General features: G+C 37.2%; 2 protein-coding genes across 8 annotated transcripts in view; one reads left to right on the forward strand and one right to left on the reverse strand.

Annotated features, from left to right (window-relative positions):
* Nucleotides 1-6,404, forward strand: part of LOC126372300 (glycogen-binding subunit 76A) — a 67,125-nt gene extending 60,721 nt beyond the window's left edge. For all 3 annotated transcript variants that reach the window (XM_050017991.1, XM_050017990.1, XM_050017989.1), the window contains exon 2: nt 4,388-6,404. In XM_050017991.1, coding sequence (XP_049873948.1) covers nt 4,394-6,046 — 1,653 coding nt within the window. In that variant the 5' untranslated portion in view covers nt 4,388-4,393 and the 3' untranslated portion in view covers nt 6,047-6,404. The remainder of the gene's footprint in view (nt 1-4,387) is intronic.
* A 1,289-nt stretch (nt 6,405-7,693) lies between these two features.
* The window catches only part of LOC126372309 (heparan sulfate 2-O-sulfotransferase pipe), an 82,297-nt gene continuing 63,209 nt past the window's right edge, over nt 7,694-26,781 (reverse strand). For all 5 annotated transcript variants that reach the window (XM_050018003.1, XM_050018006.1, XM_050018005.1 and 2 more), the window contains exons 4-10: nt 21,879-21,931; nt 20,995-21,196; nt 20,501-20,639; nt 15,004-15,160; nt 11,200-11,324; nt 10,116-10,270; nt 7,694-9,611 (exon numbers count right to left, since the gene is read on the reverse strand). In XM_050018003.1, the coding sequence (XP_049873960.1) occupies nt 9,391-9,611; nt 10,116-10,270; nt 11,200-11,324; nt 15,004-15,160; nt 20,501-20,639; nt 20,995-21,196; nt 21,879-21,931 (1,052 nt within the window). In that variant the 3' untranslated portion in view covers nt 7,694-9,390. The remainder of the gene's footprint in view (nt 9,612-10,115; nt 10,271-11,199; nt 11,325-15,003; nt 15,161-20,500; nt 20,640-20,994; nt 21,197-21,878; nt 21,932-26,781) is intronic.

Below are 26,781 nucleotides of genomic sequence, written 5' to 3' on the forward strand. Positions count from 1 at the left end.
ACGGCTTTGAAATAAACTACTCTGGGCGCCATCCCACTCGCGTCAGACAGTACTGCGGGGCAGAAGGCAAGAGGGAAACCACTGCTCTATTTTTCCCTAAAAAGTAGCATGGATGCAACATCGACAAGAGCGTAGCTCTTAAATTAGCGATGAGCACTCACCCGTGCTTAGGGAAACTCATAAAAAGAATATTAAATCAAAAAAAATCTGACTCGAACAGGACTTGGACCCGCAGCTGTTGTCAAGGCGGGACGAGCGCGTGACTACTGTCATTTACTTACATAAGTACATAATTTATGCTATATGGTACTCCGAATACGTAGGTATTCTCCAACCAGTGCAGTGAAGTCTTTTCAAGCGGTTTAAAAAGCTTGTTTATTAAATTATTCTTTATTTAAAACGGAATTCAGGTGCATCTAGAGGTTATCGTTGTTTATACTTTGTGATGAATAGTTACTTTCACTTAGTTATCTCCTTCACCTTGACAAGTCTTCTGTTTGCCACTACTTATATGTATATCGTTATTCTGTGATATACCTTAAAGCTCAATGTTAATTGCTTTTTGAACAGTAAATATTTATATACGAGTTATATCGTGGATGTTTAGGTATATTTGAGTGCATATTTTGGTACTGATATATGCGATAAGAGTGTTATTTCGGTTCGCGTTATGGTTTACATACATTACTCATGCAGAAATAAAATAAACTTACTCCCTGGTATGACCGGTACGATTGTTCTCCATGTATTTATTACACTCACTACACCTACCTCAATGCAATTTTATTTACAAAGAGAAAATTAAATCGAAAACTTCGAAATCTTTGGCACTTGAAACCGCAAAAAAAAGCTTTTTTAATTTTATCCAAATAACATATGTATAAACTCAAGCTCGTAACCTCTATTGGATTGGACTATTGAATCGTCAGCAGTTAGCAGCCATTTTTTGGTATTTGCGTCCTAAACTAGACAATTATAATGAACTGTGTAGTTTACTGTACGAAATATTCGTGCATTTATTTTTATGTTTTATAATGTATTCGTCCAGTAAATTTGAGCTACTTGTGCGTTCAACTGCGACCATAATAACAGCGCAGGAGTGAGTCCGTTTATTTATTATCCATCATGAGAGGCGCAGGCGCACATCTCAAGCACCCTGGAGCACTGACCGCTCTGATTGGATAATGTCGGCCGTGCTCGATTGAACTATATTTATCTACGAGGGGCCTTAAATCATACCTTGATTGGAAAGACCTTGGCTAGCCCTTCAGTTCCGTCTAGATTTTCACACCACTCTTATTGTACTACGGCAGCTACCTACGATGTTATTGAGCGCCGCTGTCAACGTGCTTACATACCTACGTCACTGGATATCGTTATTGAAGCCCGTCCACACTCCGACAGCTCATCATCTCCCTAGCATTATCTCGATTTTCACAGGGTCCGCTTATCTAACCTGAAGATTTGACAGGTCCGGTTTTTTACAGAAGCGACTGCCTGTCTGACCTTCCAACCCGAGAAAGGAAAACCAGCCCAATACAGGTTAGGTCACATACCTCCGAAAATGAATTTCTCAGGAATGAGGGTTACCTCACGATGTTTTCCTTCACCGGTGAGCACGTGATAATCATTTATGATCCAAACATGAATTCCAATACAAATTCGACAATCACTGGTGTAGTTCTGTGCTGGATTCGAACCTGCGACCTCAAAGTGAGAGGCAAGCGTTCTACCAACAGGGCTACCACGGCTTTTACCGGACAGCTATTTGGTGTTATTTGTATCATTCAACAATGTTAAACGACGCCAAACGCCGATTTATTCGTCTAAGAAGTATAGCTCATTTGACGTGCGTTAATTAACAAGTACAATAAAGGTAGTTTTCACCTGTCTATACATAGTTTTCAAGTTACGACGGATATATTGAGCACATACGTCATAACCCTGCCCACATTACACTTTTGTTCTGGCTATTCAGGCTCAATGAAATGAAGTCCAAACAGTCCAATCATCACAAACCCGCCTTCTACGTCTCAGCCAAGTATTTCAGTGACTAAATGGCCTCTTTCGTAATGCTAATTATTCTTTTGGCACTGAATATTGGCCACGTTGTGTATGCGATCATACCTATACCTATATTAGACAAATGTAAGATAAGCTCTGACCATGTAGTCTGTGTGGTTGCGTTCATCTAGAACTATTGGAAAGAGGTAATAGAAGACGTAGTTGTACGGTTCAAATTATATTTGCCACGTCACTCTCTCAACATACGTCACTCAATTCAATTTATCCAACAACAATGCATTCAGTGCTCAGTAAACTAAAGTGTCCAAAAGTGGTAGGATGTTTTCCTTTTGCCTGCGTTTGCGCACGTCAAACTGTCACGTGCGATACGCTTAATTTCGCCACGGCTGCGTGCTCAGACCTAATTTAGATCAATTTCGGACTGCACAATAAAACGTTTGACCGCTGTAATTGTATAAACTAAACAAGCGACTACGTAAAACATCAATTTAGTCTTAAATGAGTGACATTTCTTTATCAATAATGTGTATTGCCTATAAGTGCGTCAATTTCCACGCCTAAAGTTCCTGTGAATATGCATTTCATTACAAAACTGTAATATGTTCTCGTAGTTTTCTCTGAACTGAATTACTGAATCTTTTAGCGCGTTATTTATTGAAAAAGATTATGAGTTTTCGTGAAAAAGTTTGTGGCTTCGAATCGGGTGTTTCCTCGACCTGAAACCCCATTTCAGGATGTTGTTGCAGTCGCAAATAAAGAGGTCAATCATATTGTTTCTAGAAGATTCCATACAGACCTAAGCTTGCAGGAGTTCTTTACCATGTTACGTCACAGAGCGAGGTCGGGTCTCAATGCCCTAGATTTGGGACAGTGTCATTACCTCACAAATGGGTCGCGTCACGACCTTCAGCGGACGCGATGCGTCTGCAGGAAAAAATAGCTTTTACTTGCGCGTTTTGCTAAGGAGACTAAAGGACCTTGGACCATGCTATGAATTCTTCAAACATTTTTCGCACTTATTATAAAAAAATAGTGCGGCATTTTTTTCTATTCTCACAATCAACTCTGAAATACCTTGACACATTAAGACTTTAAATGTTTTATCTGTTTATCGCCTTTGATATTAAAAATAAAAGTCTTATTATAAAACTGACAATCTATAATTTGGTCTACTTATATCTCAATCATTATTTGCATCAGTGTCATAACATTATTATATGATTGCAATCCTAGTACCGCCGGGTAGGTTCAGCTGCGCTTCTGCCAAATTTTTCATATCATATGACGTCTGATACTTCTATAAATATCTGGGCATATGCAATAACCGGATGTAATTTATGACTAATATATGCCGATGAATGATAAACACCATCCGGAGTTTTCTCCGAGTTCTTATAAAAAATCTCGTTTATCTTAGTATGGAATTGTAATTTATCCTGTAACATAGGAAGGTACTGAGCTTGATTAATGGATTTCCAGTTCCCAGTTTCCATGTGATATTGAGCGACACACACGTGTACCTACTTGTGTACGCGGAAGGACTAAGAGGTCAATACTAGAACATAAGTACAGTCACCATGGCCACACTAGATGCAGTACCTACTTATGCCTGGACTATTTATTAATATAATTTCTATTTTATATATGATTATGATTAATATAATCATATTGAATTTGTATCTAAGACTTCGATAGTTCTTAGCTGTAGGTAGCGTATCTTCATCGCCCTAATATTTTTTCTTACAAAATGGCAGTGCGACAAAGTAAAATTAATTACCTAATTAAATACCTACTTCAACAGGCTTAAAAAAAGAGATCGCACGTCAGATGATAACAGCATGACAATGTAGTACACCGCTGATGATTCGTACTATAATTAAAATAAAGTCCATGTTTACCTACAGGTTTATATATAGCATAGATAATTATATTCAGTGACACACGTAATAATCATCATACCTTTTTTTGTATGCTTGATGTCCTTATCAAAGTATTTGTTCATTATCTTCACAACTGCTAGGGATCATAGTGAAGCTGTGCAATAGTTATCTTATCGAGGTCGTTCACTCTTGACATTCAACTTTCATGTCATGATTATCACGACTAAATAGTCATTCATTTGCGTAAATCATTTGTTTTAGTTTTCTGCGAGACATTTTTTCAATATTTTGACAAGTCTGCACAAAACAGTCTCGCAAATAGTTGGCTCGGAACTTCGTTTTTTCATTTAGTTTTATTATTTTCGTATGAAAACTCAATAGCAAACGTTGTTGTCGAAAGGAATGTTACTTACATATTGCTATTTATAAGGGAACGATGATGTAATGGACATAATCTAACGTGAGTGACGTGGTTGTTCCAGACGCAGATGAGCGGAGATCGCGCGGGGTCGCAGTGCGGGCTGTCGTCGCTGCTGCCGATGTCGTGCCGCGGGCGCGCGGCCGCGTTCGCGCGCGACCTACACTCGCGCCTGCGCAACCTCGGCGCTGCACAGGACGAGGACTGCGAGAGCAGCTGGCTGGCGCGCGACAACGGCACAGCCTCCCCACACCACGCAGCCGGCTCCTCCGCGCGCGAACACGACACCTTCTACGACTTTGAGCTCGAATGCGAAAGCCCCTCCAGCCCCGTCGATGAATTCGACGCCCCATTTGCAGAACGTTCCCCCACTGACGATTCGGATCCCCCTTTTTACGATGTCGAATCAGATTCAGAAGTCAAAGAACAAGCGAAACAAATGCTTCAGCAGCAGGCCGAAAAGAAGAAAAACGGATTCAGATTCTCGACGGCATTTTATACGGACAGTTCACCAGTGAAGCTACAACCGGCGCCTCGAGAAAACGGCCATGTCGATAAACGACTTTTTTCTCCTATCACATTCGAGGGATGCGCTCGACAAAATAGTCAAGATGAAATCGATTGTACAATAAGGCCGTCACCTGTTACGGACACCGATCGCCTTAGTTTGCCTCTTAATCTAAGTTCTACTATAGACAGTGATTCAGAATTCGAATCGGCCAAAAGTGAACCGTCCGATGAAGTGCTTACCGATGAAAAACGACTAGAAGATGTTGCCGAAGAAGTAGAAAGCTTGTCACTCAGGGAAATTCCGTCACTATCAGAAATCTCAAACGAAGAAGACGGACTTAGGCAAACGACTGAAAATTTAACCATAGAAACAGAAATTAACGAACAGAAAAACGCTTCTCTAGAAATAATAACCAGTGAAGTTGCTGCTGATAAAGAAGTATCACCTGTGCCAGAAATCGAACCTTCCCTCTTATCCGTGGAAACAAATGTCGATGACCACGACGAGGACGATGACAGGCCCCAGAGGGTACGTCGCTGCTCGTCATTAAAAACTGGGAAAACCCCACCGGGCACTCCGGGACGCAAGAAAATAGTCCGTTTCGCGGATGTTCTTGGCCTAGACTTAGCGGATGTCAAAACTTTCATGGATGAAATTCCTGTGATTCCAAAGTCCGCGTACGACGACCTATCGGGATGTGATGTTCAAAATTCTCCGCCAGCACGACCGCCACAGCGGTTTGGCACCTTGACGCTGGTGCCATTGTTCCAGCTGCCTCGTGACGTCACCGACAAACTCGAGACGCAGAACGTGTGCATGGAGAGCGCCCGCGTTTGCGATGGCGTACACGTGTCCGTCTGCGGCTCCGTGCGGGTACGAAACCTGGACTTCCATAAGACTGTTCACATTCGCTACACGATGAATCGTTGGAAAACATACACGGATTTACAAGCCACATACGTGCAGGGTTCTTGTGATGGTTACTCGGACCGGTTCCAGTTCGTGTTGTACGCGCCGTGCATATCGTCCGGGCAGCGGCTGGAGGTTGCAGTGCGGTTCCAATGTAAAGGCCAGCAGTTCTGGGACAACAATAGCGGCGCGAATTACTGCTTCGACTGCCTGGCGCTGGGCGCGGGTGCGGGCGGCGGCTCTGGTGGAGCAGCGGGCGGCCCGCTGCACCCCACGGTGGACTGGCACCCGTCCTTCTACTGACGCGGCGCGTGCGCCGGTGAGCGCCGGCTGGCTCCGCAGCGGCATCCCCGCGGGCCGGGGGAGGGCGCCCGCTGCTAGTCACATTCCTGTGCCTGCTCCAGCTGTCATCATCGGCTCCTGGGCGAAACTAAGCACGGCGCCCCAAATTGTTGAGGCTTAATTTTGTAAAGCGTTTTTGTGATATAAAGTAGAATAGTCGTAGATAATAAATGAATCAACGAGTGAGCGACTCGTACAGAGTGCCATTTCAACGACACGTTTCGAGTTAGTGTATATTTTTTCGAATTTCGTTTCGTAATATTATTTGTAGCGTATCGTCCCGGTGGACAATAAAACGTAACGTGAGCGGAATGGATGGCGACACTGTCGGCGCAGGCGCACTGTTGTCTGTACTGTACATAAAGTGAGAGATGAATTCTGAATGATATTAATATTTTAATACATTTTTTTTTCTACTCCTCTACTTTAATCTGGCATTTAAATAACCAAAAAGTCTAATTTAAGTACATACATAATTAAACTCTTTGAAAAAGTGTACGCTCTATGGCCTATAAAAGCATTGTTTACAAAGTGTAACTGTACTATAATGTCGCCAAAAAAGCATTGTTGTTGTTTTTTTTTTTTGACCTGGAAACTGGCACCTTTACTTTGTTTGGTGCCATAGATATACTATAAAAAAAAAGTATACATTTGCCGCCATTTTCCCGCGCGTTGGAAAATAAATTGGAAAATTTTTGTGTTTCGTTTAAAATTACGTCGTCGTAGAAAAAGTATTGTATGCAACGTTGTATAACTAGGTCAAAAAATGCTCGTGGCGTCTCTTATTGCGATGTTCGCCAAGGCTCACATCGCAACTCACGCCACTCGCATTTTTTGACCCTTCTTATACAACTGTTGCATAAAATACTATTACGAAACTATTAGCCTTATTTTATAGTTGTATGTCAAATTATAAAAGTATCACCTAGATAGAAAGATTTACTCACGATAACTATGAACTGTAGGTAAATGCCAGTTATTATGTTTGTACGCTAATAAGGTGACAAAGTATATCATCTCCTATTAGACGTTATAGGAAAATCTTGAATTTTAATCTATGTCTGATTATGTGAGAAGAATTAATGAGATGATAGATAGAATCCTATTTATTATGTTATAAGAAACCGCCATATGAGAATTTCTTGAAAAGAATATAATCGAAATATATCAATGTTATGAACTGGAAACTTTTATATTTTTATATCAAACTCAATCTTCCGAAGATTTCCTGAGACATAGAGAACTGATAATAATGTTGATTCGGTATATTGAGATTTTAATCAACGAGTCTATTAGAAATTATTATTAAATTATTATTACTTATAAGCAATATATTTAGAAATAATTTTAGACCGTTTTCTATTTTGTATGTACCTGAATTCTTGAAATGTGGCCATATTAATTTTATATCAATCGAAACTCCATCTAAAGAATTTTTATAATTATTTGACACTTGTTTTATTAATAAATATCTAATAAAATAATGTGCATAATAATGAATTTTGTTGTTTTAATCACCCAGAAATGTGTAAATTATTCTGCATTACTTAATGGTTTTTTTGCGATCTTGTACTTTGTAAAGGGGTAACAAAAATGAAAAACCTCAGATCATAATTACAGTGATTTAATTTACAGGTTAGGTTAGGTAGACACTTAACATTAATTTATTGGCATATTATACAAAGGCGAAGTATGTATCTATAGGTATCACAATTATTGGACAATCTCGAACTAATCAAGTAAATTAATTTACAAAATAAATTAGTAAATAACACCAAGTTCAAATACAACTTCTGAAAAATCCAATGTTATTTTACTTACGATACACGACAAATACTATACGATAAATTACATTGTTGACTGTAATTTGAAGTGTAAACTTGTATTATTAAGTAAATAAATGATCATTTTCTGAGTTTTCGTTTATAGGAGATCGTATTTTAATTTAGAAAATTGAACTTTAGTTTACGTTACTTCTCGGCAATTAGTTTAGCTTAACTTAATCAAATATAATAGTAAACTATATTGCATTTTTGCGTAATTCGTTCATTATTCTACCGAAACTACTACTTAACTTAAATTTACAAAATAAAATTGTTAAAGAATGTAACAATAAATAACCAAATCACACTTATCGTATCGTAAATTCACTAGTACGAGTAGAGTCACGCATCGAAGGAAAACGTCCAACAATCACAACAAAACGTAAGTACTCTTTTCCTCAGCCATTATACGTATAAATATTATTATTTATAAAACCTTACAAAAATATAAAGTCTCAATTCCAATACTCATTCAATTCCTTGAAAGAATATTTTAAAAGTAGTTAGTTTAAAATTTCACTTGGCTAACACACTACCGTGCACCTATTTTGTTTCTTTTTTGATACTCTGAAACGTGTTTTTCTTAATTATAATTGACATAGAGTATAGTTTCATAAGCCTCATAATGTTGTTTCATGAGAATATTTTTCTTGCTTCAACAGTCACGAAACTGAAAAATTTTTCACGGAACTACCTACGATTTAATTACAACTAGCGATTCTTTACACTTTTTTACTTTATGTCAGTATGTTAAAGCTTTGCACTGTTGACACAATAAATGCAATCCTAGGGGCGTTTCAAAACGAGTGACTGATGATACTTCTTTATTTATTTAAAACCAAGGCTGAGTAGTAAGCTGAGCTTATGGAAGATTGAGGGTGATTGAAAAAGTAGTAAGTATTGTATAATAAACAACAACATATTTACTTAACTTTTCGCCCTTTCTTATCTTTCGTTCCTTTTTACAACAACAAGGCTTTTATGATTTTATAAATTGCTGCTGTCTATATTTTGTTCCATAGCGAGTGGAAAACCATACCCTGTGGTCGCGATCCTTAGCAGTGAGGGAACGACGAAGAAGAAGAAGATAATTTCTTCAATATATAAGTTAGTGTACTGTCATCGTGTTTACATTTGTTTAAATTAAAAGTATAAATATTCTGTCTATATAGGTCATGTTAATGGATATAGGCTTCCCCTTATCCTACCTCGCTATAGCACTGCAGGTTGGTGGAGGTGTCTGGGTAGACTGCCAGTTGTCAAGTTTTTAAGCCGTTCGATTTGGCCCTTACTCCACAAAAGTTTGATGGAGTACTATACAACTTCCGTAACACAGACTACAGGTCATTGCATTGACCTTTTATTCATAATTAACAGTAGAACGCTATTAATCGGGACATTACTTGAGGACCTTCTGTCCTGGAACGTTTTAAACAGTATTGTATTATTCACTCGTGTTGAACCGCTTGGTGGCGGTGTGGGCTAGAGTCGCCCGAAGGGTTGCGACCTTCGACTCCTCGAGGTCGTAGGCAGCACAATACTGGGGTCTCTTAGTGCCTTCAGTTGTAGATACAATCTTTGTTTGCAGAACTCGTAGAACTCAATCTCCCGCGTGAAGTTCGCGCGGACCATCTGCTTCACTGCCTCCGAGACCGGCGGCTTGAACGTGTTGCGATTGATGCGGTTGAACGTATTGAGGCCCTCTGTTGATCAATCAAAGATATAAGTAATTTATTTGAGTAATTAAGGATAAGTGTAAGTATCTATATTAGTAGTATTTATTGTTAGCTGTCGATGATGTTTCTAAGCATAAAAGGTTTTCTTATAACAATTATATTTACATAGCGAAAATCTTGCTCTTGAAAGTTTCCTAGATATAGAAATAATATTAAGTAATTTTAACTTTCATATTTTTTGTATTTAAATATAAAAGAAAGAAGAACATGAACAGTAAGAATAAATTATTATTTAGCAATAAAGGTGATCTGCATCACTGCGCAAAATAAAATACAAGGCGTTTAGGCATTTACTTTCAAATGGTTTATAAACCATAGGTATGACCACTCAATAAACAACCCGCAGCCACTCCAGCGCTCTTAAATGTATATATGTTGGAATTGGTAACCGCAAAAGTTACATATTATTATTATACATCAATGTCACATGATGACAGATTATAAGCGCACCGTTCAAATAAATATACTTACTCCAGTACATGTCGGAGGCGCCGGCGAAGAACTTGGGCACGTATCTTTCGAGCGCCGTGAGCGTGGAGTTCATGTCCTCGAGCACGCCCACCACCGCATATTGCTCCTCCACCACGCGCTTGGCGCGCTGCATCGCCTCCACTGAGTTGAAAGGCCTGGGAAAATAAAAGAATATTCCTTTTAGTGTGAGTTAGTATACATTAATATACATAGTTTATGTATTATGAGCTATAAACTCACTGTGGTCCTGTGATTTACCGGCTTCTTTCTCTAACAAGGAGCGTCGAGCAATGAGTTATTAATTTATATTAAGTGCAGTTTTCACTAACACAGTTGGCTCGACCATTTCAGACGGCGATACGGCTGACCATCACGTTGGTCTAACAGAAAGGTCAGTGAGGTGTGGGTACTTTTTTAGTTCATGTTGCCATGGATGTATCTCTAACTACCCCAATTGGGATATAGTCGTGAGATTATGTTGTGTGTTATGTTATTATGAGCCATTACAATAATATATCTGACAGGTGATAAGGTCAGTTATCAATTTTACTGCCCACAAGAGATGATGATAAGGGTTCTATATGATGTTGGAATTAAAAATTGTTGTGATTTCGAAACTTTTATTATGTTAATTCTGAGAACCAAACTTTTAATGAGTTAAATGGTAATCTTGCAAATAGGCTTCAGAAGTTTACTTTTACAGACTACAACAGTATAGAATTGCTACTCGCTTACCACCTGACTTGTCTTTCATAGCAACATTCGAAATGGAAACTGACGCGATTGCTAGATATTTTATAACAGGCGCTTTGATCACGCTTATTGGATTATAACCCAAACTGCGAAGTTTGTGGGAAGAGGAAAGATACGTACCATATCTTATATGAACGTACCCGGAACGCCTCACAAAGGCAGTTTTTATTTAAACAAATATTTGATTTATGCTTTCATTCACAACTTAACAGCATTATATCTTAGGCTGTTGTGTTTACTTCATCTTGCGATGGATGTGTCTTGGTGGGCAATTGATACGTTATGTATGAACCTTTACAAGGCAATGAAGTTTATATTTTTAAGTACGTACATGCAGGGCGCGTCATGTCCACAGAAGAACAGCGTCTGCCGGCGGTGGTCGCCGATGCCCGCGTGGGTCACACCTTCCTCGTAACGACACTCGCGGTCGCCACTCAGCACGCACGTCTCAAAGTCCTGGAATATCATCATCATCATATACACAGAGTGTTAGTGACATCGTAACGAATACTAAGGGGGATGATTCTGATTCGATATCCAGTGGAATATTCCGTCGCAAAATTCATGTTTTTTTTTAGTTTTTTTTTTTAATTCTTTTCAGTTCTATAATTTGCGACAGAAAATTCCACTTGATATCAACTCAGAATCATGGTCTGAATCATAAGCTTAAAGTTTTCGTTACAGTCACTAACACCCTGTATAGGAATATCGTACCGAAAAAATATAGAAAGTCTACTTAATCGTACTAAAAACGATGGTAGGTACTTTTCTTGTACGAATAGTTTAATTATGATTTTGAATTTTTTGCTGCACTGCAATTTAAATCGAAAAAATACTTAACGACTCTTTCTTTACATTGATAGTTTTTAATAATTTATCATTTTCATTTTCTTGGGTTCTATACAGCATGGGACTGAAAATGTAACAATGCAAATTCATGAATCTTCATTCAGGAAATTCCACATGATATCAAATCAGAATCATATCCCAAGTTTTGGCCTCGTGATCTGGAGTCGGCCTATAAACTCCGGGCGGTCAACACATTCTGAAGATGCTTCGTGGAGGTGCGAAACATGTGTCGATGAGTCATCATCATCATCAGCCGTATGACGCCCACTGCTGGGCATAGTCCTCCCCCAAGGATCTCCACGACGATAGGAGACTTTTAGCTATGGACAGTTTCCTTCTATGCAGAGTATCCGTGTTACAGAAATGTACACTGTGTACAGTCCTTTCCTTTCTTGCGTATATATGCTAGAAATCACATCAAGTGAAGAGAAACTCCTAATCAAAACTCGAAACTACTTATTGGCGGGTGAAACTGTAAATGAACCATGATTTATCATATTACAGGTCCTAACTAGTCAACCTTAACTATTCAAGAACTCAGGTATTATGAACTAGGTTAGTAGAATTAGTTAGGTCTATGGAGTTTTCAACTACTTTTAATAAATAAATACTGCCGGCCGTAACTATTATACAAATATTTGCTTCAAAACTTGTTTAGGTATTAAGTTTCCTCATCAAGAGAAGTAAATGTAATTAAAATAACAGAACCAATTTGTATATTAAAAATAAATAAGTGAAAGAACGAGTGGGACAAGAACATGCCCACTTACTCAGGATGCTTTTTGTGGCACTAATTAAAATGTTACAGTTTTTGCGGCCAATAACCCGAAACTAATTTATTTTTTGTCCGCCCCGAACTATCTAAACATTGACGTATCCAGTTATAGGCGCGAGGGTCTCGGACAATGGGTCCGGGTGATTAACAAGGAAGACGCGCCCACGAGACGATACAATTTATTTTCGTAATAACTTGGTGTGAGCTGTCAAAACAACGCCAGCGGCACCAATACCACCATCCAACTATATTATTCTATTCTTAGATATACCTACAGGCATTTCCTCCATCCAATTTACAACATCCAGAACAAACCACACCATCTACTTTACCTAGATTCCAGATTGAATTCTACGATGAAACCGTTTCATTTCGATTAGAATCCGATTTTCAGGTTTTATTGGAGAAGATTTACCTGCACTCTAATACTAGGTCACAAAAGAAGCACAATACATCTATTTTCTTTGTACACCTTGACTTCAGCACGTACAACAATAAGAAGTAAACAAGCGTCTAACAATTGATAGGTGCTCACGCTCTAGAATAGCGAAATAAATGCATATTTATTTTGTAGATAAAGAGACTTTTTCTCATATTTTCGCCGCCATTAAAGCCATTTCAATAATACTTCTAACTTAATTGAAACATTGCAAAGTTCAACATGTCAAGACAAGACAATCAGATAAAATATAAAATGTTAGAGCGCTTTATTGACGAGTCATTCTGCGTCAACGTGAAATAATACAAATTCATTCGAAAGTAGTCCATCTAAGTAACTAAAATATGCAGTTTTGTTACTTTTGAGGAATTAATAAAGTATTATGACACAAGTTAAAGTGCTATTAACGAGCTATACCGCGAGGTAGCCGTGTGTCTAGCATAGTGCTAAGTCTAATCTGAGTCTAAATGTCTGGTATTGAATGTGTTCCTCTAGTTATTAAATAACTTGTAATGTACCCTCATTGATTTAAAAGATGTGTTGCTGTTGCAGTTTCTTGTCATTTCTTCTCCTCAGCCATAACACCTTGCGAAATGACGTAAATTCAAAAATGTTACATTGACCTTCAACAAGTTTATCCATGATAATTACGTTGAATAAATGATTCTGATTCTGATTCTGATTCGAATCGTTAAACGAGACGTAATTGAATGCTATCAGCCGATAACTAGCAAACCTTAGAAAAAATACTTTTTATAAAGTATGTACCTAGTCTGCGTTCCTAATTAAAAATACCTAGTGTATAAGTACCTAGTTCGTGTCACCTCCTAAGGTAAACAGAATGATTAGATAAAATGTTGGTAAGTTTAATTGTTATAAGTAATACACCTATTCTACCTCTACATATTATATTATTCATCTCAATCGATTGGCCTTCTTTTGCTCTAATGCGATATCGTGATCAATGATTTTTGTACATTTTTTCTCCAGTTATGTCAGTTGGGCATCACAATCGCAGGTCGTGACCGACTCATTGGTACGGAGGAGAGATTTAACGGGATCCGATTGGAGATATCAATAAAGCCAATGATGACTTTGATCTGTAGATTGTATTGATGCTGCGCTACTGAGGATAACAATGGATCATTTGACAATGTCTCCTCTCACGCTAAAACTTCCAGTAGCTATTACCGAGAAGGTATTTATATAAGTGACGTAATGATTACATTTAATATTTAAACCGGTTTATTTGTAGGTATAACAATAAGTTTTTATGGATTACTATCTAAATCAAATAACGTCTTTCGCCTATTAATTTTTCGAGATTTTATCTTCAAAGTGAACTCATAATTATTTTTTTATTTAGGTATCTGCAATTGACTTGTCGATCTAGAATTGTTTGCGAATTCTGGAACGTAAATGGTATAATCGTAATAATATGGTCAAGTCGACTCCGCAAGACCGATCAAATGTGAAATTTCAAATTTCACACGCAATGAACACGAGGTGCAAATGATGAAAACAACTATTGTTTTCGGAATTAAGTAGTGCGATGTGTAAAAACAAACTATGCCGATCAATTATATAATTCGGCACGGTCACGCGGCGCCGCGCGAATTACACGCTTCATCTCGAGCCGTGCGCCCGCGCAGCTAACGGCGCGCAGACGTGATAACGCTCATCCGCCAATTGACGTAGATGGGCCGGATAATGAACACGCTCATCGAAGGTGTAAACCAATAATTGGCCGAAAAAACACTGTAGACTACTCTATTAAAATTGCGTAGCGTACCTATCCACTTTATTTTAAACATGACTTGCGCTTTCGACATAGCTGTTCTTTTACGACGAAAAGGATTTTTTACTGTTTGGGATATTTAGAACAGGCGGATTAAAAAGGCCACATCGAAGCAATTTATCTAAAAAAAGTAATATTGCTATTTGACATTTCTTTGCATTGCGCGCTTACTTTTATATGCGTACCCCAGAACTTAATATTTTCGTATTTGCAAATAATATATTATTTTTTTAGAAGAATGGCAGTAAATAGAGATGATCAACAAATAGCTCACCTTTCTTAACCAGTTGGGATCTGGCAGCGGCAGGTCAGGGAAGGCCCGCTTCCTCTCCACATAGTACCAGGGCGCGCGGACATAATAGTACCATGATATCACGCGCTCAACCGGGTCGCGAACCACGTTGATGAAGATCGGTGACGGATAGCCGAACCTGGAATATCATTACATACGTTTAAGGTTACATTTTCTTCGTGAAGATGCAACTAAAAGTAGGCTGAATAGTAGTTAATTTACATATAAAAATGGAGTCTGCTTTCTGTGCTTTCTAGCATAGGTCAGTAGTACCTACCTACCATAATGTCGGAAAATCCTTTTACTAACATTATGTTCTTAATATTACCCAAGTCTCTTTAGATGTGCTTTTGTTCTATGAATGGCTAGCTTATATCTATTTGTAAGTATGTACTTATTTATTTAAGGTTCCGTGCTTTCCTCAATAAATAAATATTACTTAACTGTTTGTTAATTCAGTAGTGGGTACGGCATAAATATAATAGATTTCGTTAAAAGTAGGAACACAGGTTTGTATGGAACGGATTGTGAAAATTTTACAAGCTTAGAGTCATATTCGATCGTATAAATGATTTTATGCGTGAATATTTTACTCAACTAATAACAGTACTTCTAAAATTGGTCATAAACAAGTGAGTGTAACAAATTTTATGCAGCTACTATATTACTTAGCAGCTACATTTTATAATATCATAAATATTTCCTAGTGTAAGAATCGAAAGTAATCAGCAATTATAATAAATAAAATCAGTTCCACTGCCTCAATAGATACATTGTAAGTTAATCGATCCGTTCCACTCAGGTTGCACTTTAAACCCGGCAGCGAATCAATGGAGAGAGAAAACGCTTAATTGTAACATTCCCACCGCACGCCCAAAACAAGGTTTTATTCTGCTCCAATAATAGTTGGTTGCTCTACAAACAATAGAGCAATTTTGCCGCCTCTCCACGTGCTCAATAAAGGTTGTAATTACAGCTAACTAGTTGCGGATCTTCTTCCATCTGTTTGTAGGTGAGAAAAATATAAGGAAGGTCTATGACGGGACTGAACATTGCTATGTAAATGAAGACAATTTTATCATCAGCTATAAAATAGAGAAACTGAAAATTTTAAAAATAACTACCAACCAAAATAGGTTAATGTGTTCTTACATGCTCTTGCATGTAAATACCTATTTTTTTTATTTTTTTACGTGTGAACGTAATTTGTCAAGGTCGCTACGCAATACTAGTGAAATTGTCTAATTATAGGACAGAAACTTTGCGATTCGTTTGCTTAAAAAAACATCTTCGTTAAGCAACCTGTCTGATTAAGCGATCTTCACTCCTAACTGATTAGGTATCCTAGCTCAGTTTCTCACTAATCGTCGGTGGGTAATTACGTCCGTTTGATACATTAATCATGGCGGTGGCTGTCGATAGAATAGGTGCGTGTGCGCAGCGGTGGCTGCGCGGCGGCGCGCGCATCGTTGATTGATGCGGCTTCTCTTACGACCGCGCTGCACAACCGTGTCGGAGTGGTGAGAAATGGAACAGTAATAACATCTATTTACGGTACAATTGAACCTATACATACATTGTCAAGAGCCTTAAGACAACAATGGGATTTATTAACCATAAGATTTAAGGTCTTATCTTGTTGTTTAACGGATTGTAGGTAGGTACCTAGTAATTTTCGTATATCTTTGATTAACAGACATGTAAGAGCAACTTTGTATACAAATATTTGTTGGTAGGTTGTTAATCTTTCACCTTTCACAACTTATGAGTTGTAAAGTCGATGTAAAATAGGAATATTTAAGATATCTACTTTTACGACGCGATGCGAAGGAACTATCTACTTCCCTTAGTTTAAGTAGCAGTAGTTGGTAAGAAATGATCTATTAAGTTATACCCTTTAGTATACGGCTTCAAAATCCTCTGTTATCTAAATTAAATCTTTAATCACACCTAAAACACATTAATCGGACATATTTAACTGACTTATGGTCTTATCTGTTTGGTCAGGACATTACATTATGATCACCTGATTGACCCTGACACCAGAGTTGATGAGGTTGGTAACCAACCTTTTAACCTATACGATAGAAGAAGAACTGACTTATGACTATGATATTGTTATATAAAATTGGCCAATGTGTTATCTGCTCCAGAGATGAAAACTCTACCAATCCTGTGTTATGCAAACAAGCTTTATGGCAAACCCGTCCTCAAGACTGTTCACCAGTGTAACGTAACACGTTAGCTATAATGTGCATGACATAATAATGTCATAAAATTGATATAGATTACATTTTCATTACCACCACTGCCGTGCAGAGTTCGTGCATCGCAGCAATTATATGAAAAATGCAATAAAATGATGCCATCAGTGATAACTCAACTCAGCGATAAAATATAACGTTATTATAGCGGTTAATACATTGTCACGATAGATTCCGTAGCATGTGTAGCGATAAAGAAGAGGAACTCGCTAGCAATTAAATAAATTTAATGGGAAATGCAATTTAAGGAATTAAAACTATTATAAATTAACACGAACATAGATAAAAGGTAACCTCACCTACCTCCGTTGATCAACGAAAGTTTTTAAAGATTATGCCAAAAGGAACACCAAACACAAACGATGCCGCGCGGGGCTTTAAGAATTTTGAAGAAGCTTCCTAAATAAATATTCACAAATAGCGGAAATAATATTTAAAAAAAGGTTCTGGAATATAAAAAGAAACAAAAGCAATTTGGTTCTTCGCAGCCGTAGATATTCCGTCGATCCGTCCGTCTCGTAGGGACCGTTGAAGCGATACAGCTTCAGGTCAGGAAACGGGTAACGGCAAGTGACAGGAACCGCAGAGTCAGAGCGATCGTAGCAACTTCGCAGTCGCAACCCGAATCATATATAGGATCCGTGGGGATGGGGCGGCTTCGCACACGATGTAGCTCCAGGTAAAAACCAAAACCCAAGGGGATTTCCCTTATCTACAAAGATAAATAATAAAATAGAAAAGAGGAATCAAAGAAAAAGAAGAAAGAAGAGCAAACCAACACGAACTTACCAGGGAAAATGAAATACTATAATTATATCACCAGAAATTACGTTTTACGTTTCACAATTAAAACAGCATGTTTAAAAACACATACAGAACATTAAATTAGATTTTCCAGATAAAATACAAGAAAACCAATAGTCAGCCACAAAGAATATCTCTCAAATGTCAAGAAACAAACAAACAAACCATGGAGACAAATTCATATTTCAAATTTTAAATATAGCATACGTCCAAAAAGCCAGAAAAAGAAAACTTGATAAGCAAAAAGATTGCGCTGCAGCAAAATTTCGCTGCACATGATAGCGTTAGGGGAAACACGCGCGTTACGCGTTATATTTATGTATTACTTTTATATTTTTATAACTACTTAGATGTAAAACCACCACTACCACTTTAGAATAAGTTTATCATGTAAATGTCTTATAAATTTACGTGCAACAAAGTGTTTATTATTAGTAAAAATAAGAGAGATTACGCACCTTACGTTTACATTGAATAATAGCCAAAACCTGGTTAAAAAGTAGATGTAGGAAATTAACTTCGTGTAGGTACTAAATTGGATTATTACCTAAAGAAATCTTACTCGATACCTGCGACTCAACATTACACCACTTTTGCTATACTCGGTCCTCAAAAACTATCCCTTATAAAGACATACTTATCATTAACCTAATATAGTAGGTAACCATTTAGAGTCAAGGCTTCCTTAAAACATCCATCTAAGTTAGCTATCTCGAGCTTTCTACGACCTTTCAGTTATGGCGAAACTTTACCATGACCTTCCACTAAGCTTTGCTGCACATTATGCCTTATATAACTCTGACCTTAAGGTCTCATTGAAATGTACATATACGTACATAGATACTACGTATTATTACAAATCCACTAAAGAACAATCGTAGTCATAGTACCATATCAGCATGACGATCATTATGTGGTTGACTTGGCATATATTCTAAAGGAACGCGCATTGCCTGTCGATTTTATAGCACTGAGATAGACCGAAGAACAAAGGTGTATAAACCAACCAACCAAATACCATATTCTATTAGTGATCTAAAAATAGTTTATTAAATTCGCAACAGGTAACTAGACTGATCATGCCTATTAATGAGTAGGTAGAAAATTTCTAAAATTAACATGTTAAAATACCACTTACCTACCTACCTATATACCTACTTTTGAAGTTTATTCATTTTACTAATTAGCTATTGTATATTTTGACATGTATTGTACTTTTCACACCTCTTCATATTTTACATTCGTGATAGCCCGAAGGTCCTTATTATATGTTTAAATTAACTTAGACACGTGAGAAGTAAGCGTTACTACAAAGTAGACACGAGCAAGTTGCTTTTTTTGGACGTGACTTATTGTATATTTGCCCCGAAAGTGAACTTCTTGACCGAAATAGCAGGCAAAGTATATAAAGTTTAATTCAATTTATTTCAATTAAGTACGAGAAAAAACTTAGTACAGAAAATATAAATATTTGCCATCATTCTTTACATATTATCATATGCGTGTATTTATTACATCATTACGTTCCTTGGTATATTATTTAAGTTATAAACTTATCTCCTGTTCAAGATAAATTACAGTCATTCCCTTAGGGACAAGTCTAATGTCGTTTGAGTGTATGTTAAGAAATGCTAACCCGCTGTGTTATTTAATAGATTTGAATATCTGTTATATTCAAAGTTCCTATTGAGCTGTGTGTGTGAATGTGATGTTTCTCTATCGTTGTGATTATCCTGTACACAATAAAGTATCCGTGGTACAGAACAGCGTTGTTTCCTGGTTAGCACGGCGTTGTCAAAATCTTTGTGAGACTGTCTTTTGTTTGGTTAGGAAATTTCGAACCGAATCACCCTCAGATCATCTGAATGTCCGCTATGTAAGCATAATAATAAAATAATAATAATATAACGTTTATTTCAGACCAACACAAATATGTATAACAGTCCATAGATTATTAGTAGGTTAATAACAATTAAACAAGCAAGCAAATAAAGCAAGTATTTTTTTTATTTGACGTGACTTATTGTAAATTTGCCGCAGATGGCATAACTACTTGGCCGAATAATTAGGTAGCTATATTTGTCTTAAAGCAAGTAACAGTGGTTACTTGGGCTATGTTAAAGCCGTAGGCAGCTTATTAATAACTCTGACATTCATGAAATCGGTCGTCAATCTTTTACCACACGATGACGTTTGTATTGTAAATGGTAACCTTATGATTACAGTCCCGATAAGTACGTCAATTGCCATGTAGGTACTTACTAAAATAATCCTCACTTTTGTAATCTGTTTATTGTATTGCTGGTCCCAGTATTTAGACGTAAAACATCTCCGCCAACCCGCAGTGGAACAGCGGGTGGAGAATGCTCCATACCCTTTATTTGTTTGTAAAATATGTAGGTATTCCTTACTTGGTGAAGTTGGTATAGCAGACGTGTTTGGCGTAGGAGGCGGGCAGGGGCAGGGAGATGACTTCCTGCACGAGCGCCAGCTGATCCGGCGGCGCCAGCCGGATCGTCTCCACACGCTGCACCGAGTCGCGGTGGAAACCTGGAACCGTACACATTTGGAACCAATTAATAAAAAAACAGTGTCTAAATAAGTGTTATCATTCTTGTGCTTTTCACTGGGTGTATTTTTTACCTGACTGACTCAGAGGGAGAGTTTTCACACGTTCATGTTATCCAACCTAACTTAGATAGGGGCAGGAGGATGATAATGACCCAGAGTGAGTGTTTCATTATACGATTATGGACTTACCCAACTTACTTATAATGAAACCTTCTCTGTTTACAAGAGTCCATCCGTCCTCGTCCTGGTTGTTGAGCTGCCAGTGCTCCAGCACCGGCACCACTCTAAGTCCCTCTCTGATAAATCTTCGTGAATTGATGTATGAAAGTCATACCGAATCCGTTCCTGATGGACAGTCGCCGCAGCATCTCCATGAAGGTCTGGCTGCCGACCTTAGGCACCCGGTTGAATACCAGCAGCTCCACGCCCGCTCTCGCCGTGTTGTTCAGCTGCCACGGCTCCGGTAGCGATTCTTCTATGTCCGTGTCCGATACGGGTTCCGGACCCGTTTCTATCGTGTTCTGATTTCTATTGTCCTGTTTAAAAGAAAAAAGTTTAAGGTAGGTAGTACAATAATATTGGTTAACGATTGCAGCCTTTCTTTAGATAAAGGTTCGCTTGTGTAGGTTTCCATAGCTAACAATACCTAAGTAAGTAAATTGATATATTTTTGGACTTAAACATATCACATAGATAAATTATAATCGCGAACTACCTACGTGACCAGAGAGAATACCAGATTAATCTATTCGTCAAGAAGTCGCGTGTTTTCTAGTTTTACTTTTCTAATTAATCAGAGCGCGAAATCGGCTAAATACGAATGACAAAGAGTTAGGATTGACAATCAACCGTTAAAAGCGTTTTTTTCTCAAATAAATCTGATTTCTCTTTGTAACATGAAAGAGCACCATGTTCTTACAACAATTCATCGGATTCGTGGGAAAGGTACGAATTTCCGGCTTAGTTATATCCATAAATAAACTAAGTATACCAATAGAGAGTAAACAAGCCCAACCTATGGTTTGATTCAATTACTACAGCCGAGAATGATGGTATTGGTTGAAAATGTAGATCTATATCGCGGTGTAAGCGATAGTTAGCACCGCATAAGGCAACTCTCATCACGCCGCCGGTGTTTGTCCAACAATGGTAGTAGGCTGTTTCACTTCGTCGTAATAAGCCATAATTTACATATATTACCACTTGGTAGGTACTCACTCTGTATTCCTGCGCGGAAGCGAATGCGTGCTCTGTGCGATCCGTCGGCACTCCTGTAACAAAAAAATAAATAAAACGTTTTATCTCGTTCTTTTATTCTAAGTAAGTATTTCCAATAAAATACTTTGAAATAAATATTAGAAATTGTCCAGTCGAACGAGAAATGCAATTCAAAAAATAATTATACGATTGTCAATTGTTTCCATTTATTAATTTTATTTCTTTTGCGAATGCTCTTTATTTTTTTTTACCCTTTCTCTTTTTCATTTCCAGTCTATTGCTGGCCAGTGATATAATGTTACATTCAATCTTTTCGAATCAATTTCAAATTAATACAGAACTCTTTGGACGTCGACATTAATGTTAAGGAAAAAAACTGTTTTTACAATTTAGTTATTTCTTTTTACAAAATTTCGAGGAATTAGATAATAACTGACCGTGGAACTAATCGGACATTAACGTAGTAGTACAAAAACCACAAGACGGCTGCTATTTATGAAGTGTCATTTGGCAAATTATATTACTTATAGAGGATAACTTTAGAAAACTGTCTGTAGTACTATAGAAAATAGAGCTTCTTTTTAAGTAGTGCGCAGTTCAATTAAGCATTACAACTTTTAAAGCCTTCTCAGTTTTATGTAGGTATTATCAATAATAAATTTATTTTCCTATAAGAACATAATCGGAAAAGTATAATTATAATGAAGTACCTTTCTATCTGTATAACTTATCTACGTCACTTTTAAGTAGCTTAAGCTGGTTTGTTAAACACTTTGTTAAATGTTCTGTTTTGTAAGTTGTTCGGTATTTAAATAAATAAATTGTAAACTGTAAACAAAGTTACATACAATATATATTGTCCAAAATAAAATAAAATAAAAAAAATAAAAATAAAATACGACAGGTAAGATAGGAGAGCTTGTAAACGCGTCAGTGACAACTGAATTGGCTGCGACTAAATATTTCTTCGTCAATCCCTTTGTGTTATCTACGCCTTCTATACTTGATTAAGACCTGTGTCCAGTCGTAGGATGTATAAATCCCGCCTATGCAAGACCTAGACATCAAGTGTAGATCCAGATAGGGCATAAATTCTCCGTAACACGGAACGGGCCGGTAAATCACGAGGAATGGTCCCGCACGACACGACCTTCTATCCAGAGAAAATTGTCTTTCGCGAATCGGTAATACGAAGTATTGGCCAGCTAGCTGACTATGACATAACTGTTTTGGTTATTTTGAACGATTTAGGGTAATTGTAGGTATATGTAAACAGATACAATACTGCAGTTTCCAACTAGTCAAATCAGTTACTTTTTACTAAACGTCAAAAACACTAGTTATGGAATTTGTATGAAAAAGCAACCTGTAACGTCATAGAAAAACGTGACAAAATGTCGCACTTATTATTACATTTTTCTTTCTTAAAATTCATATATAAGTTAAAAAGAAAAAGAAAACGTTTTTTGTCACCTTTAGATCTGTTTTTATTTAGTAATTATAATTTCCTAATTTATCTTTGAGCTAGGAAACTACGTACTTAATTGTATGTATTTTGTACAAAGTTACAAAAACTAGTTTTCGTGGTTCTGCACAATCGACACCCAGCCTTTACATGTACCTCTACGTCTGAATGATTGCCATTATTTATCGTTTACAACTCCGCTTCAAAAAAAAATCGGGAGATTTAATAAGAAATCCAGCCCGGAAAGTAATCTAATCACTTAGATATCAGCTGCTTCTCATTCTGATGAATGTTAGGACCGCCTAACACCCTGGGCTTAAAGCTTAATTATGAGGCTAAAGGTTGTTGATTTATAAAATATTTTAGGATGTTTGTTTCAATGTAAGTAAAGATTAAGGAAATTGTATATTTTAGGTAAACCGGAGTGTTTTAGTGTTCAAAATGCATTTTATAAACGATGAAAATTGTCTCGGGAATTCGCCATGGCATGGTAATACAAGATAACACGACGCTAGCTAGTTTAGAGCCTACGCCGTCTGTGTGACATAACTGTTGTGGCTATTTCGAGCACATTTAGAACACTAAAATATTTCAAGGAAAGCTGCAAACATAGAGGCTACTCGACAGTTATGTGGTTACTAAATAAGATAACGAAAAGCACGTAGATGAAGCCAAGTAAAAAATACTAAGTGCTTAAAATATTCACGCACGTTATTCGTAATTTCGTGGATGTAGTAAAAAATAGACGAAGTGACTCTTAGTTTTTTAAGTTTTATGATAAAATATTATGCGCTATATACTTACCTACGTATAATGAAGAAGATACGTTACTTAGTGTTATTTTAAATTATTGTCAGTTCCATATTTTCACGACGGAAAATTCCACTTGATATTAACTTAGTATTCAGTACGGTGTCGCTAGCGCCCTGTAAGTATGTAACCTTTGGTTTGACACACATCGTTTAATTCTATTTTAATGTTTAATTTCTTTAGAACCTCGATAGAATCATTGTTAGTGAACGATGCAGCCATATAGAAGAAAAAGTTGAAGTTAATGAGGGGTTTGTTCTTAATTCATATAATAATAATAAACAAATAAATATAAAATAAATAAAATTAAATTAAAAAATATTAATTTAATATCTGTTTCTGATTAATTACGTTTTGTAGCCAAAAACGACAACTCTTATCTCTCAACAAAAAATAATAATAATTGGATTGTTTTTATTAAGTAATTATACTTCGTCTTATAAATAATATGAATGACTGTCTTAATAGCTTTTTTTTTTTGTTTTGGTTTTCCCCGAAGGGTAAGGCAAAGGGAGCTATGCCCATACAGCCATGTCTTACGTATTTTTTTTCTTGATGATTGATGAAATGATGAAAGATGATGATGATGAAACCTAAGCCCCCACCCTCGGAGTAGTAGAATTAACTCAAAAGTCCGCATAAACTTTTGAGTTATGAAGCGGCTTCCTGGCACGAAGCGAAAATAGGCAGATACACTTTGTTTATTGAATACTCCGATATAATAACACTCGCGAATGTCTTCCGACTAACTTAATGCGATCATTAACCACAAAACACCATTTCGTATTAATTATTTAGATTATTCAATGAAGAAAGCAACTGTCCCGTTCCCGTTTCCCGCCAAAAAGCCTGTCTTAATAGCTTTTAGCAGCTTTTAGCACTCGTATTCTTTCTTACGTTATTGGGGACCGCCATAAAGTCTAAACAAAAAAAAGCAAATTAAAACCTCCTTGGACTGCGATTAGATAGTACCTACACCATGGAGTAAATAATGTAAATAGCTACAGATAACTAGTACCTAATTACACTAAAAAAATAAAATACTTAATTTTTAGGAGAAGAACTTTTAGAAAATAAGTAGGATGTAATTAATTACAATTTTTTTTTGTAAGCAAAGATGACACTTTTTATTAGGCAACCACTTATAAAACATTTCTTATTTCTGAGCATTGGTGGAAATTGGCAAGTCACATATAGCAATTCAGATATAGGTAACCATACTCGATCACGTGGCGATAATCTTTTTCTATCGTGTGGATTGTGAAATTCGAATTCAAATTCAAAAATATCTTTATTCAGTTGGTAACATAGTTACACTTTGAATCGTCAATTTTTACATAACGAACGTCTCATCCGCCTAAAACTACTGCAGCTTCTCACAACCTGTATAGCCGGGGAAAAGAAGCTGCAAGAAAAACCTCGGCACAGGGCCCTAGACGTTCTTTAAAAACATAAAAATAAACATAAAATATTGAGGTGAATTACCAATCCCATCAACCCCGTTGATGCCCTGTTGGTGTTGATGTTGCTGTTGTTGTGGCGATAATGGGACCTAGTGTTGTAAATGGGAAAAATAAGGGCGAGATACACGTAATCCGGTAGCGGGCAGACGAGTACGCCACAAATTGCAGGAAGACAACTTGCGGTCACTTTTGTCTCTAGTGTCGTGTCACTGTCTACAACATTACCACAACACTTCATTCTGAATATACACACATAAATTCATACATAAACTCACGCCTGTAAACCCTAACGGAGTATGGACACAGCGGATCGCTGGGAAACGAAATCTCAGATGAATTCGCTGTAATAATATTTCTAGTTTGGTACACATTAATTAATGTAATGACTTGTTTTAGCAAATATCCAGTAATTAATGTGCACCATTACACAAGGATGTTGACCTTCCGGAATCAGTAAGTACATTTGATAAAGCCATGATTAATTATTTTTGATAAAAAGTGCTTAATTACATAGATACCTATTTAAATGTGAAGACAGTTTTAAGTCATTATCATCTATCTAGCGTTTCTCACAGGGTCCGCTTACCTAACCTGAAGATTTGATAGGTCTGTTTTTTTTTACAAAAGTGAGCTGTCTGACTGACCTTCCAACCCGCACACAGACAACAAAAACAAAACAAAAAGACAAAGGCAACAAAAAGGTTTGTTAAAGACAGTTGACCTATTGACTGTAATAGTTTTCTTAAAGTATAATAATTCGACTGACTGGACTAAGTAGGTAACGGCCTTCGTGGTCCAGTGGTTTGAGCGTTGGGCTCACGATCCGGAGGTTCCGGGTTGAAATCCCGGTGGGGACATATCACAAAAATCACTTTGTGATCCCTAGCTTGGTTAGGACATTACAGGCTGATCACCTGATTGTTTGAAAGTAAAATGATCCGTGCTTCGGAAGGCACGTTAAGGTGTTGGTTCCGGTTACTATTTACTGATGTAAATAAGTAGTCGTTAATGAGCCATGTCAAGGGCCTTTGGTGGCTCTATAATAACCCTGACATGGTTGATGGGGTTGGTAATTCATCTCACTACCCACAAGATAGAAGAGAAGAAGATATGCGGTGTGTCAACTTAAAAAGGTTAAAGGGATCTGTCACACTAAACACAGTCC

The sequence above is a fragment of the Pectinophora gossypiella genome, chromosome 14 (assembly GCF_024362695.1).
Source record: "Pectinophora gossypiella chromosome 14, ilPecGoss1.1, whole genome shotgun sequence".
In the NCBI taxonomy this organism is placed as follows: Eukaryota; Metazoa; Arthropoda; class Insecta; order Lepidoptera; family Gelechiidae; genus Pectinophora; species Pectinophora gossypiella.